Genomic DNA, 15,390 nt, shown 5'->3' with positions numbered 1-15,390 from the left:
AAGTAGGTTTTCGAATTTATTCAATTAAATATGTTTAATACTAAATTTAAAAAGTAATTAATTTTCATGTTAAAATTTTAACATATTATTTAATTTTAAATTAAATTTATTAAAGTTGTTTTCTTTATATTATTCAAAATAGGAAAGGAGATGTAATAAGTCTGTTTTACATGCCAGAAGGAAATGAAAAAATTTTAACACCCAATCACAGCTATAATGCTGGTGTTTACATTTTATATCTACCAATGACAATTCACTATTTTTGATTGAATTCGCGCTTCAATTTATGGGTGTAAAAGAGACGCCATTTTGCAAGCGTCACTTGGCGGCGTGTCTGGTTTCGGGGATTTCTATTGTTTTAGCTCAAGAAACGTAAAGATAGTTTGTTATTGTTATTAATAATGTCGTATCAGACGAGTGTGGCACAGGATTCGCTGGCTGCAGCCCAGTTGGAAATGACCGGTAACCCTAATGCCTTGGCGCTTCGTCGGCCATTCGACCCTGTGGCCCACGACTTGGAAGCCAGTTTTAGATTGACAAGATTTGCCGATTTAAAGGGAAGAAGCTGTAAAGTACCTCAAGATGTACTATCCAAACTTGTCGAATCGTTACAGCAAGATTATTCTCAGCAGGACCAGGATCAATTTATGCATGTGGCGATCCCGCGCATCGGCATCGGCTTGGATTGTTCTGTTACTCCGCTCCGACACGGGGGACTCTGTTTAGTGCAAACAACTGACTTTTTCTATCCTCTCGTAGATGATCCCTATATGATGGGAAAAATAGCGTGCGCAAATGTTTTGAGCGATTTGTATGCTATGGGAGTTACTGAATGTGACAATATGCTAATGCTATTGGGCGTATCGACTAAAATGACTGAAAAGGAGCGTGATGTTGTGATTCCATTAATTATGCGAGGTTTTAAGGATTCCGCTCTAGAAGCTGGTACATCAGTTACTGGAGGACAAACTGTTATTAACCCATGGTGCACAATCGGAGGGGTAGCGACAACTATCTGTCAACCTAATGAGTACATTGTACCGGACAATGCTGTTATGGGCGATGTTCTCGTTTTAACTAAACCGCTTGGTACGCAAGTGGCTGTGAATGCTCATCAATGGCTTGACCAGCCGGAGCGTTGGAATAGGATTAAATTGGTTGTGTCTGAAGAAGATGTAAGAAAAGCTTATCACCGTGCAATGGATTCTATGAGCAGACTGAATAGAATTGCAGCAAGGCTGATGCATAAATACAATGCTCATGGCTCCACTGATGTCACTGGATTTGGCCTCCTGGGTCATGCGCAAAACCTTGCATCGCACCAGAAGAATGAAGTGTCATTTGTTATTCACAACCTACCAGTGATTGCTAAAATGGCGGCTGTTGCTAAAGCTTGCGGCAATATGTTCCAGTTATTGCAAGGGCACGCTCCTGAGACTTCTGGGGGACTGCTTATCTGCTTACCAAGAGAACAAGCGGCGGCATATTGTAAAGATATTGAGAAGCAGGAAGGCTATCAAGCTTGGATCATTGGTATTGTCGAGAAAGGGAACCGTACAGCCCGAATTATTGACAAGCCCCGAGTGATTGAAGTACCAGCTAAGGATTAATTTAAAACCAACATTGAGACAATGATTATAATTTTAAAGTGGATGTATCATTTAATATAAATTCTTTCAATTGGATATTACAATCAGCATTTTGGGTTTTCTTTTGGTATATCTAGTTATTTGGATATGAACATAATATGTGACTTAAGAAATGCTTTTAGTAAATTCTGTCTAGTGACTTGGCGTTTTAGATTTTTAAGTGAAATTACTATTAAAATAAGAGGATTCCATTACATAGGTACCTACCCATAATGTTTTGTAAATTGTTTGCAGATCTGCAAATTGTGGAATAAGTATAATGTTTAGAATAAAGTTATTTTGATTCTAGGATGTTGTTTTATTTATAGATTGTTAAGACCCTATTTCATATAAAATTTTTCATCATTGCATATTGAAATGCTTCAAAATATCATTGATATTATTTATAACAAAAGCCATTATTAATTAACTCAGTATGTATGTAATTTATAAAATTTTGCCTTTAAACCCATTCTGACAAGATTAATACTGTTTGTAAAGCAAATTTTTCCAAAATCTAATTATTGGCAATTTTTCATGGCATTTTTTCATCTAACACCGAACTATTAACATCTCAGATTATTGCCAAAAAAAAGTAAGCAGGATGCTTAAGAATGCAGGTCACACTAATAATAGAACAGTATTATATGTATAGGTGATATTCATCACAATGTACAACTCAATATTCCACTGTGCTTAATTTTAGGCAAAAAGCTGCCAATTACCCTGACATGGAAACAATAAAACAACCATGTTTTTTTTATATGAAATATATTCCAGTAATCAGTGAGATTAACAGATAAAGCAGGTAATGTGGAGTCTGCATTACACTATAAATCAGTACCGTCCGTAAATTTAACTTAAATTAGTAAACTAGCAACACTAACATTACAAGAAATTGACAAAATTGCTAAACTAATTTAGGCATAATGTTCTATTTAAACTAAAAAGACAATTTTGAGCTCTGAATTTGGAATAACTGGAAGTTAAAATTGTGTCAACATTTGATAATCAAATATTTAATATAGGCAAATATTGTACTAGCATAGTGCTATGTCGATAAAAGTTGATACTGATGCAGCAATTGAACACTTGAGTGGTTTTCTAGTTGCATAATTTGCTCTAGAACTATTAAAATTCACAATCAACGAGGAATGAATTGAAATCATTTTGTAATTTTTTATACTAATAATATTTTGATAAAAGCAAAGTCATACAATACATTTTGTACTAATGGCACTGTTTCCCAAAATACAAAAAACCAATGTGTTTCGAGTATCAAAGTATAATTTGACCTAATATTGTGATATAAAAATATGTATACAAATTGGGCATACACTTTAAGAGTGGCGTGTGAAAAACACAAATAGTAAACTACAGTTCCATAACAGTTTCAGTTTAGCGGAGAATTTAGCCGTGGTCTCTTGCGCGCGGTCCTCTCGTCACCATTTTGTTCAATGTTACTTTGATCCCTTTTCTTTGGAGACGTGTTGTTGTTCTGAAAATATAAAGGTTCACTATCAATAATTTGGGAACAATATGAACTGATTGATTAGGACATGTTATTATTACCATGTTTTAACTTTAAATAGTGTGGTCATAGTTTTATATGGTACTTTGGTAATAAGTAGTAGTTAAACCTAGCATTATCTGTTAATAAATGGAAGCACATTAATAAGCATCTCTTAACAAAATATGACCAATGACCATGTTAGTCTGTCATGTTATAAGTACGTTATGTATTAAAATTAAAACTAATTTTTTAATTAAATTTAAGTGACATTATTTATTTTGTTGTTATTGTATAAATGATATTAAAAGCTCATTTTAATCCTAGCCTTGTTTCCTACTAAATGTATGAATACTGTATACTCAAAGTAAGGGCGTATTCAGAAAGAAAGCTTGAAACTTATAAGCGCTTATCGGCGCTTGTCATGTTCATATATTTTCCTGCGCGGGTTACCAGCACTGACAGGAAAATATATGAACATGACAAGCGCCGATAAGCGCTTATAAGTTTCAAGCTTTCTTTCTGAATACGCCCTAACTTTGTATAACCTCCCTAATTTTGTATTCATATAATTTCAACTACATAAACTTACCTGAACTTTAGAATGATTTTCATATATTGAAAAGTAATTACCTTTTTCTCCCATTGCTGATGTAGATATCTTAATAATATGTTTGTTTTTTCTGTTACAATTACTGAAATCAGAAAAGTTTCAATGAATCTTTTTGACTGTTATTATATAGGAATTTTAGGATTAATGATTCATAAAACTACTTCATGAACAGTTCAATATTGATACGAATCAAATACGTTTACTCAACTTTGTTCAGAAGGTATATCTTTTGTAGGTAGGTATATTGAAGGCCTCTTTGAACAGTTTCTAATACCGTGATCCGTATTGAATAACGTAAAGTTATGCTCGTCGTAGGACGGTAGGTCTTTTAGGAATTCCATCACCGACTGTAAAGTAAGTAACTTGTTAAGAACATGGTGCGCGACACAATCGTATGATTTTAAGTTATCTCTTATTCATACCATTTCGAACCTATTTTGTGAATTGCCTAGATATGTTTGTGAGTGAATTAAGAATTGCAAAAGCAATTGCAACGTTATAACAATCGAAAAATATAAAAAATTCACAGCACTTTCAGATCGAAACAACCCAGGTGAAAATGACACCCTATTGACATTTCCATATTTTACAGACTATAAAGTATAAACTATAGGGTAGGTGTATAGATACACAAAAAGCACAGTTCAACACAAATTGTGTTTCTTTATGCCCCAAAAAAATGTGTGTATGTATTTACCTAAACTTATTGTAATCGGTTCAATATACTTTCGCATTTATAATATTAGTAGGATTTATTAAAACACAGAAAGTACATACCTATATAAAAAAATATTAATTTAATTTTGTTGGACCACATGTTGGACCGATCTAAATACATAAGTACTGATAAGTACAAAGGAAAGAAAAATATTATGTGGATATTTTGTGATAAAAATTATGACTTGATATAAAAGTCGCGTAGCCAGACCATTATCTTAAAAAAAAAAAAAACATTTTTAGAATTCAGCGGTAAAAATTTAAATTTTTTCTTCTTTGTTATTCCAACAATTCAGTAGCACTCGGTAACTAAATATTGTTAAGAATAAAATACGTAGTTAAATATGTTTAGCTTAGTTCATTCTAATTTTAACCGCACTTACAATCCAAGTGGTAAACAAAATGCTTTGTGTGATATAAAAAGGCTGTTGACGTCACGAGATACCGCCGCACAAGCAAAAGCCTGCGGGTATTTAAACGAAGTTATTAGCAAGTACGATAAAAATTCAAACGAGAGATCTCGTTTGGTGGAATATTTGCTTGAAAACGACATAACTGTTTTCTTATGTGAAGTTACATCGAATTTGGATTTCAATTTATTCAGGTAAAGCTAGAAACAATATATTGAAGTAGGACGTACAAACGAACAAGACAAATCACGAATGCTATGGATAATATAATAAATGACAATTTTTTTACATAAATATATTTTAATTTCAGATCCGTCTTGCAATGTTTGAGGCTAATATGGACGGAGCAACAATTCTTTTCAGAAGAACACGCGCCACATGCAATGGCGGCGGTTTTACGTGCATTAGCTCATTTTAGTGCTATTAATCCTAATGCTACTGATGCCTGTTTGCATTTCTTATGTGATTTGTTCAGCGGGTAAAACTAATTTATGATACTAATAATACTTACTTCACACAGAAAAATCTATATAAAATCACTTTTTATTAGGATCTAGGTAATAAAGTCTGAATTAAGTCTACGATATTATGATCTAACATTTTCATGTCGTACCATACGGTACCGTTTTTGTTAGAACCCGAAAATCAAGTAGATAAAGAAATTTAATCTTTGTGCTGTCTAACAAACGCCAAAATAGTTAGTTAGTGAATAATACCCACTTTCTCTTTCCTACATTTCCATGATCGAAAAATATTTTCAGGATAGCAAAATATAAAACCACATCGCCTCTATCCCACCAAAGCGCTTACAACACAGAACAGCTTTTAGCGTCCTTTAGCATTTTATCAACCCGTGTGAATATAAGCGCGAATTCCAAAAGTGTTTTATCCAGCGCTTTAGTGCTGCAAGAGTTAATTTCTTACCAACCAGAAGATTTATTAATTCAGAGTAGTATAGCGAAAGATTTGGTAGATATTATAAAGAAGTGGCTAGAATTATTGATATCAGCTTTAAATCATCAAGTTTTACTTGGAGATGGCGATATAGGAGTATTTTTAATAGTTACCTGTCAAATAGCTATTAATGCTTTAGGGTAAGTACCAAAGAAGGGGTAAATATTGCGTACTACCCACATATTTTTGAAGTAAAACTTCTTTAGACGAGTTTAGAGTAAAATTTCAAGGTCGCGTCATGACAATACCGTCATGTCATGGAGGAAGGCGACGATTTTGGTATCTTTGAATCTTGCCAAAGAAGTTTCACTTCTGAGACGTGTGCTCAGCACACGCGCTCTTTTTTTAAGTATAAATTTGGAAGTTTATGGGCATCGTATGGATATTTATTTTTATTTCAATTGTATAATAGATTGATAAAACTGTTCGAGCAATCGAAAAGTCCATCTGATTTTGTGAGCCAAATTTTAACTGATAAGAACGAATTTGATACTTTGAAACAGATTGCTTTGGAATTAAGGGCTATTATTCATCAAGGTATAACAGAAATGGTTGTATTTGTTAAGGTAAGTACAAATTTTATTATATTAGTATATTTCTTGACTGCTCTACATTGTATGAAGGATTACTTCTTTTTTCTCATAATATTCTCATTATAGTTGGTATCATTTTATATATTAAAAAAAATGGATAAAAATATACCTATTACAAACTAGTGTTTAAAACCCCTTGTTATTTTCACATTACATTTTTTTATAAATTAACGTTTTCTCTATTTCTACAAAAAATAATACGGTATTTGTTCAAATCAATTGTAATCGAATCAATTCATTTATTACTTACCTGCAAGTAATTTAGTTAATAATTACCTACATATGTATTAATGATTCAAATTTGGTCATCAGGACAACATAAATAGTATAGCAACAGAAGAATATGGTACATTCCTAAAGTTATTGCTTAGTTTCTATTACGAGGCTGATTCTGAGGCGCTCTCCGATTTCAGTGACGTTTTGCTATCTAAAGGATATTTGGCTGCACTACCTAAAGTTCAAATAGAACGGTGAGTAAAAATTAATTATAGCTTCTAATAGATTTAATTATGAATCCAGTTTAATCCAGTCAAAAACCTCTAACCACCTCTAACCTCAATGGAATAGAAATTTAAGGTAAGGTAAGTAAGATAGCTAAGTTTTTAACAATTTTTTTTACCTATTGAGAATTTTTCAAAGATGCTGCCAATATTTTTTTGTGATTTAATCTGTATGTGTTTGACATTTCCTCCATTTTTTATTGTTTATTGTTGGGAATTGGGAAACTAGTAAAGCTGACGAAAAATATCACATACCTATGTCGATTAGATTAGGTTCCCACTCGCAACCATTTAAAAAAATAGAGCAAATAATATAAAGTATATTTCATTAATATTTAAAATTTTATATTTATCTTTCAGCAACGATGCCGTAGTGCGTAAGCTAAGTACACTCATACTAGGGGAGCTTTTAAAAGTTCTTACTGAAAAGTACTTATTTATTAACTTGGCTGGTTCAAATGAATTGTGTGCTAAAGATATTCAAGTAAGAAACTAAAATATACTATTCTTAGATTTTTTAAAATATCGCAATTTGCTTTAAAAATTAGGTACTCTATGTTTTTCTAGATGGGTCTAGTGGAACTTCAAAATGGCATCGAAAAGCCCCAAAGTATTGGCGTACAATTACAAAAGAATCAGCCCTACAGTTTATTAATTTATATTTATTTCTACAGCCAATCCACAGAGAAGTAATATCCAAAATTATTATATTATTATGTCGACAATTTATTTATAGTTTTGCCTGATTTTTATTTACTTTCTTTTAGTCCAGAAGAATCTACGGCACCTCTGTTGCCTTATTTAGTGGAACATATTTTGCGTCTACCAAAATCTTTTGTACCACCCTCGTACATTATAAAAGCACTTTGGCTTGTTTTTTCTGTAATGTATATTTTAATAAATAATGTACTAAAAAAGTTTTTAACATTATTTTAAGATTATTTTTAGGCTATTTTTTAAATTCTCAAATCTTTACCTATTTCCATTTAGCTATTGTTTATGTTTAAATTTTTAAATAGATGTCAACAATTTCAAACGGTTCATTAGAATCCCTAAACGAAAGAGTATATTTGGAAAAAGCCACAGATCGACTCGTGAGTTTCTTACAACCAGACCCTGCGGTATACTATACCCATCATCCAGCTATTTTATTCTGGGCTTTTACTTCTTTAAGAATACCGAATTATATTAGAATGATTGTCGTAAGTATAATGTATTTGTAACAATGAATTGAAATATTATGTTTCTTTATACCACGTTTAATTTTCAATGTACCCACATTTCCTTTCCTACTATTTGACTCATCCAATCAAACATTAAACAAATTTAAAATTTGTAATATTTTATCATAATTAAATAATTCATAAGTAATTCTTACAAAAAAAAACTATAATTGTGATTTTTGAACTATAATTGTGATCATTATAAAAATGTCTAATATAACTTTTCTTAGCTTTCACAATGGTTAAAAACGGAAACGACTCTACCAGAAGACCTTGTAAAAGAACCATTAGTATGGGAACTACTTCTCGATGTTCTTACTAAAATAAGAGATACAGATATAGTATCAAATTGTATGAAATCTCTTAACTCATGTTTGGAAGAAGGGGATGAAGGTTTTAAAGAAGAATTCGGAGTTTTAATTTGGTCCATGTTACCCGGTGTATTGTCCAAGACTTTGATAGACTGTGAACATGCAATAGGTATACGTTGGAAATAAAGAAATAAAAATATTTTTTATGTTAAGAAATGATGAGATATAAAAACAATGTCATTACGAAAATAGTGGTAATATCCCTAGTTCAATATTTCACTAATTATGCCAGAAAAATAACAAGTTTCACATCCAATTAAAGGACTGCTTTTCTTCGTGAATGGCAGAACCACTTTTATTTATAAGGGCGGCCGTACACGGACCGCTTCAAGCAGTTGAGACCGACCGCTTGAAGCCGCGACCGCGCGGTGAACGATAGGCATTCATTCACCGCCGCCGTACACGTGACGGCTCGAGCCGTCGCGTGTACGGCGCTTCAAACCGTCAACTGCATGAAATTTCACCGTGCCGTTGACGGCTCGCGAGCGGTCGTGAGGCATACACCGACAGCTCGAGCCGTTGACTGCGCTAGTGAAAATCAATGACTCGACTAGTCAGAAAAATCAACGGCTCGAGCGGTTGGTAGCGACGGCTCGAGCAGTCAACAACCGACGGCTCGAGCCGTCAACGACCGACCGCTCGAGCCGTCCGTGTACGACTCATTACCATACTCTACACTAGTCACATAACCATAATGACTTCCTATCTTTAATATATCTTATATTTTATGTGAACAGCAGTTACATAACGCTGTTACACTATTGGAACTGACACCCTGTATAAGTATCATACAACATACTTTAGGATCCCATTTAAGAAACACATTCACATGTTTTGAAAATGCTTTCTTTCACCCACTCATTCACTCAACCACCCACTCACTTAACCTACCAACTCACTCAACCCACCCACTCACGCTACCCATCCACTCACTCTATCCACCCACTCACACTACCCACTGACTCACACTACATACCCACTATCTCTACCCACTCACTCCCTCCCTCTACACACTCACTCACACTACCCACTCACTCCTCTACCCACTCACTCCTCTATCCACTCACTCACACTACCCACCCACTCACACTACCCACCCGCACACACTACCCACTCACTCCCTCTACCCACTCAATCACACTACCCACCCACTCCCTCTACCCACTCACTCACACTACCTACCCACCCCTCTACCCACTCACTCCTCTATCCACCCACTCTACCCACCCGTTCACGCTAGCCACCCGCTCACTCTATCCACCCACTCACACTACCCACTGACTCACACTACCCACTCACCCCTCTACCCACTCACTCCTCTACCCACTCACAACTCTACCCACCCACTCCATCTACCCACTCACTCACACTACCCACCCACTCCCTCTAACCACTCACTCACACTACCCACCCACTCGCACTACCCACCCGCTCACACTACCCACTCACTCACACTACCCACCCACTCCCTCTACCCACTCACTCACACTACCTACCCCACCCCTCTACCCACTCACTCCTCTATCCACCCACTCTACCCACCCGTTCACGCTACCCATCCACTCACTCTATCCACCCACTCACACTACCCACTGACTCACAAGTCACACTACATACCCACTATCTCTACCCACTCACTCCCTCCCTCTACACACTCACTCACACTACCCACTCACTCCTCTACACACTCACTCCTCTATCCACTCACTCACACTACCCACCCACTCACACTACCCACCCGCTCACACTACCCACTCACTCCCTCTACCCACTCACTCACACTACCTACCCACCCCTCTACCCACTCACTCCTCTATCCACTCACTCTACCCACCCGTTCACGCTAGCCACCCGCACACACTACCCACCCGCTCACACTACCCACTCACTCACACTACCCACCCACTCACAATACCCACCCACTCTACCCACCCGCTCACACTTCCCACTCACTCCCTCTACCCACTCACCCCTCTACCCACCCACTCCTCTACCCACTCACTCCTCTACCCACCCACTCCCTCCACCCGCTCACACTTCCCACTCACTCCCTCTACCCACTCACCCCTCTACCCACCCACTCCTCTACCCACTCACTCCTCTACCCACTCACAATACCCACCCACTCTACCCACCCGCTCACACTTCCCACCCACTCCTCTACCCACCCACTCCTCTACCCACTCATTCCTCTACCCACTCACTCCTCTACCCACTCACTCACACTACCCACCCACTCACACTATCCACCCACTCACAATACCCACCCACTCACAATACCCACCCACTCACAATACCCACCCGCTCACACTTCCCACTCACTCCCTCTACCCACTCACTCACTCTACCCAGTACCCACTCACTCACTCTACCCACTCACTCTACCCAGCCACTCACTTACCCACTCACTCATTCACCTGCGAATGCCCGACCGCCGACAGCGAGAAGTCCAGCAACGCGTCAACAGCAGCCGCATTGCCCAACGTACAAGCAACGTAAAGTACACTTTGGCCGCTCGTGTTGGCCTAATGCGTCATGCTACGGCCACACTACCTAATACTACGGCCACACTACCGTGAATCGTGATATGCCAATAATTATTGCCACAACTTTAACAACACCTAGGTGTAACCACGACTTATGGCCATAATTCTACAATGCCAATCAATATGACAAATGGCGGTAGGCAATAGCTCCGGCGGCGGTATTCTTTCGCACATCAAAGAAGATTACCGCGGTAATTATTGCGTATGCGGCCACACTACCGTTTATCCAGTGTGCAATATGAGCTCACCGGCGCGGCAACGCACGTATCTACCGACATGGAGTGGTCAAATGAAAAAGAGCTCGATGGCGCAAATTTTTGGAATTCTTGGAATTCTTCTCTTTGGGATCTTGGGGATACCCAACAGAAGAACTATAAAAATCGCAGTGTACACAATGATGCGTGGCGTCGGATCAAACAAAATTTATCATTTCCAAGTACAATAGATGATTTGAAAAAGAAAAAATCCTTTTTAAAAAGAAAGAATCCTTGATGAATTATTACAGAAACCATATTATACCTATATTAATTATTAACTAATATTTTTTTGCTGCGGTAAATGCCAATAATTACCGACATATCTAGGTAAACTGTAGTGTAACCACACCAGTTCATGCAGTAATTTAGACGGTAGTTTAATGCCATAATTATTGCGGTAACAGCCCGGTAGACGGTACAGTACGACGCTCAGCCGTTAACTGCTCGAGCGGTCCGTGTACGGCCGCCCTAACAGTGTTTTAATATCCGGTATCTAGTCTACGAAGCTAAGCCTAGATTCCGATGACAGGATAGAAAGATGTAGTTCCTTTAATGATCACATTAAATGTACTCACTCATTATTTATTTTATTATTACGTCTATAGTATACCTTGTAACTATTTATTTTACATCCTTATAAATCGTATAGCTTTTTTATAAATCGATTAAACTTTGGAACTTTTATGTATCAATTTATATTCAAAAATAATTTCCAGACACAAACATTTGCTATTTCCTCGCCTTGGCAACTAATTTATTACCATCGGAATTAGATCAAGGAGCGTGTTTGAAAATTTCTGTGCTATTAACTACGATTTATTCGAAGAACGTTCCAGAAAATTCTAGTGACTTGGAAATAAGGTTTCATTATGATTATGTGTGTCTAAAACTGTGTCTTTTGCTTTTGCAATTTGCGAGTGACCAAAAGGATTCTAAGGGTATGTTAATTATTTTTACTTTTAACCACTTGTTCATATATTTTAAATTAATATAAAACTGAAAATTGATATAAAATATTTCAATTACATATTGCAAATTTACTTGTTCATACTTCCACATTTATTATTAATTAAACTTTATGTAACTATTCATGTAAAAAGTTTAATTAAATTATAAATAATTTCGTAATTTGTGTGATTCACTTCCATACACAAGTCAATAAAAAAAAAATATTTTATATAATTTAATCGTGGTTTTTAGTGCTATTAACATACACAAACAAGCCGGGTTTCTTGTCCAAAGTTTTAACAACTATAAACAGTTCGGATGAGAACGTAGCCTGTACTGCGCTACGGCTGCTCTCATATATTGTGCAATACTTCCATAAAAATAATTATCAAGTAAGTTTTTGTGTATCAAATACTTTAATAATTCCACTATTAATATAATATGAATTCTCATCGGCTATTTAAGTATCCAAAAAAAAGAGCTACATGTGTTTTTCAATAGTACCTATTTCTAATATTAGCTTTTGCACAAGAATGTACAAATAGAGTTTGTCGATAAAACGTGCATGCTTTTTGAATATATTAAGTATATTGTCTTTATCAAAATCCTAACTATCTACTTCTCTTATCATATTAATAATAGAAGTTTACCTAGTTGTAGCAGTTTCATAATTTGTATATTTTTTGTTACTTCAATTCATATTGTTTCGTGTGTAATGTGTAAAATATTATGTATAATTGTATATGTCACAGCCAACTGGTTAAATCAGCCGTCCTAATAAATAGCCTAGAGTCTTGATAACTTGAACTATTTGAAAGATATCCAGCAGTATCATTTCAGTAAAGGTAGTCTCGCAACGGTTGTTTTAACCAGTTGGGTGTGACATATACAGGGTGTAATCGTTAAGTGTGCACAAGCGATTATTCCATAACTATTGCAGATATCAAAAAACTTTAAACTGATATCGAAAGTACTTAACCTAATGAGTAAAATGGCCATAATAAATTTTTAAAAATAAAACGAGAAATATCTAAAAAATTTACTTGAAACCCTCCCATACATTAGGTTAAGTACTTTCGATATCAGTTTAAAGTTTTTTGATATTTGCAATAGTTTCGGAATAATCGCTTGTGCACACTTAACGATTACACCCTGTATACAACTCGTTTTACATATACATATTTTTTGTGATATTATTTCTAGGCAAAATCCCATTTACAAGTAAAAACCGATATGCTAGTAAGATATCTTAAACAAGATAGCTCCAGTGATCGGGGTAGCTCTTTACTACAACTGATATATACCGTATTAAGTTCTGGAGTACATACACCGCTGGTTTTGACGTACTCTATTGAGGAGATACCTTCGCAGAACCAGCAGTGTAACGCGTTGAGAGCTTTGATGTTTAGAATACAGATTATACTTTGTTATAGGGTAAGTACTGCGTAATCCATACTAATATTATAAATGCGAAAGTAACTCTGTCTGTCTGTCTGTTACTCAATCACGCCTAAACTACTGAACCAATTTTCATGAAATTTGGTATGGAGATATTTTGATACCCGAGAAAGGACATGGGCTACTTTTTATCCCGGAAAAATGACGCAATCCCGGAAATCCCACGGGAACGGGAACTATGCGGGTTTTTCTTTGACTGCGCGGACGAAGCCGCGGGCGGAAACCTAGTTTTATACATTACTTTCGAAATTCAATAGAAACTAATGAATAAGATTCCATATATTTTTTGTTGAGTAAGTAGGTATCGAATGATAAAGATAAATTGTCTTTAAGGAATCACAAACTATTCTTATAACTTCACTTCACTATTTTCTTGTTGTTCTGTATTCATTGCATTGCCTCATCACAAATTAGTTATTTTCATTATTTCCTATTCAAATAACATGTTTAATATCAACATTGTATGTTTAGTACAACTACTTATTTCTTCCTTAATTCTTCTTCATGTAAACAATATTTCAAGGACTCTGAACATCGTTCATCAGCGGGTTGGAAAACTTTAAGCTTAATATTTAAACACGCTATTGTATACAAAAACGATCCAAAATTAGTTGGACTTCTCACTTGCCAACCCTGGATATACACCCTTATTAGATTCCAATTAGCGCAAGACGTGTCTATAGAATTCCTAACTTTTCTCAAAAATTGGCTAATTTTACTCAAAATTGCTATAAAGAAGCATAGACAGGAACGAAAGATACTTATATCTAAGTACAGTTTGATAACTCGGACTATGGTGTTAGTCAAGAAATCCTTGGGCGAAGAAAATAAGGAAACAAAAGATATAGTCTTGAATACTGTCGGAGAGATTTTAGAGGAATGTACTAGTAGAAAATGATCGATCGATCTTTTTGCCTCTGTTCAAATACATTTCATACAATTTCAATTAAAATTTACTTGATCAATTACAATTAATATGTACATATATCTTGGTTTCATTTTATATATCATACCCTGAATGACTCATCAGTCATTAAAAATTAATATAGAGAAAAATATTGAATTATATTGGCACTAAAAATATACCCCAATTATGAAAAATTTTATCCGTGTTTTTGAATGCCTGAAAAACTATTAAAATGCACAATATGTTTGTCTAATTATTATATTGTATTGCAATTTAAGCACATAATATAGCGCGAAATAGTTCGGAAGTGAGCAATTACAGTTTCCGGTAAAGATTGGATAATGTCAGTAATGTGAGGAAAATTGCTTTTCGCATTTCCTTGTGTTACGAGTACAGAGCAATAAATTAATCAAGGCAAGTACAAGACGGTTCATTAATTTATTTTACGTTTGTAACATGCATCTTACCTAAAGTTACATTTGTGTTTATGACTACGATTAGAGGATAAGGTGATATAAGCTGGCCGCCTTCTTGGTACAGTGATTAACGCGTGAGTGTAGAAACCAGAGGTTCCGGGGTTGATACTCACTGGATAATAACATAAAATTCTGGCAAGACACAGAAGTCTGGTGAAAATTGATATGATACAGATGTAATATGCATCTGCTCCACATCCCATCCCATGTGAAGTCCCGTGTCCCCGTAGTGGGGTAAGGGGCAGATGCATTATTCATACATCTGTTTCACTGATCGAT

General features: G+C 35.6%; 4 protein-coding genes across 4 annotated transcripts; 3 read left to right on the top strand and 1 right to left on the bottom strand.

Annotated features, from left to right (window-relative positions):
• Nucleotides 1-289: 289 nt before the first annotated feature.
• Sps1 (inactive selenide, water dikinase) lies at nucleotides 290-1,937 on the top strand. The gene has a single exon (XM_090111017.1). The coding sequence runs from the start codon at nucleotides 402-404 to the stop codon at nucleotides 1,608-1,610; it is 1,209 nt and encodes a 402-aa protein (XP_089967143.1). The 5' UTR covers nucleotides 290-401; the 3' UTR covers nucleotides 1,611-1,937.
• Nucleotides 1,938-2,895: 958 nt separating this feature from the next.
• LOC149901963 (DET1- and DDB1-associated protein 1) lies at nucleotides 2,896-4,335 on the bottom strand. The gene is made up of 4 exons (XM_090110801.1): nucleotides 4,174-4,335; nucleotides 3,960-4,098; nucleotides 3,772-3,833; nucleotides 2,896-3,126 (listed from the first exon to the last, which is right to left on the bottom strand). The coding sequence occupies exons 1-4, from the start codon at nucleotides 4,174-4,176 to the stop codon at nucleotides 3,022-3,024; spliced, it is 309 nt and encodes a 102-aa protein (XP_089966927.1). The 5' UTR covers nucleotides 4,177-4,335; the 3' UTR covers nucleotides 2,896-3,021.
• A 477-nt stretch (nucleotides 4,336-4,812) lies between these two features.
• LOC149901962 (uncharacterized) lies at nucleotides 4,813-7,421 on the top strand. Its single transcript, XM_090111178.1, has 6 exons — nucleotides 4,813-5,072; nucleotides 5,189-5,356; nucleotides 5,640-5,972; nucleotides 6,245-6,398; nucleotides 6,738-6,895; nucleotides 7,286-7,421. The coding sequence occupies exons 1-6, from the start codon at nucleotides 4,813-4,815 to the stop codon at nucleotides 7,419-7,421; spliced, it is 1,209 nt and encodes a 402-aa protein (XP_089967304.1).
• A 71-nt stretch (nucleotides 7,422-7,492) lies between these two features.
• On the top strand, nucleotides 7,493-14,626 carry LOC149901961 (uncharacterized). Its single transcript, XM_090111177.1, has 8 exons — nucleotides 7,493-7,614; nucleotides 7,693-7,807; nucleotides 7,945-8,127; nucleotides 8,379-8,628; nucleotides 12,039-12,260; nucleotides 12,523-12,662; nucleotides 13,474-13,704; nucleotides 14,252-14,626. The coding sequence occupies exons 1-8, from the start codon at nucleotides 7,493-7,495 to the stop codon at nucleotides 14,624-14,626; spliced, it is 1,638 nt and encodes a 545-aa protein (XP_089967303.1).
• The last annotated feature ends 764 nt before the right edge of the window (nucleotides 14,627-15,390 follow it).

This window comes from Colias eurytheme, chromosome 16 (genome assembly GCF_061535395.1).
Source record: "Colias eurytheme isolate Ceu_HAF_F1 chromosome 16, ilColEury1 Martin Lab GWU primary, whole genome shotgun sequence".
NCBI classification, from domain to species: domain Eukaryota; kingdom Metazoa; phylum Arthropoda; class Insecta; order Lepidoptera; family Pieridae; genus Colias; species Colias eurytheme.
Note: the sequence above shows the minus strand (reverse complement) of the source record. Positions and strands in the feature narration are given on the sequence as shown.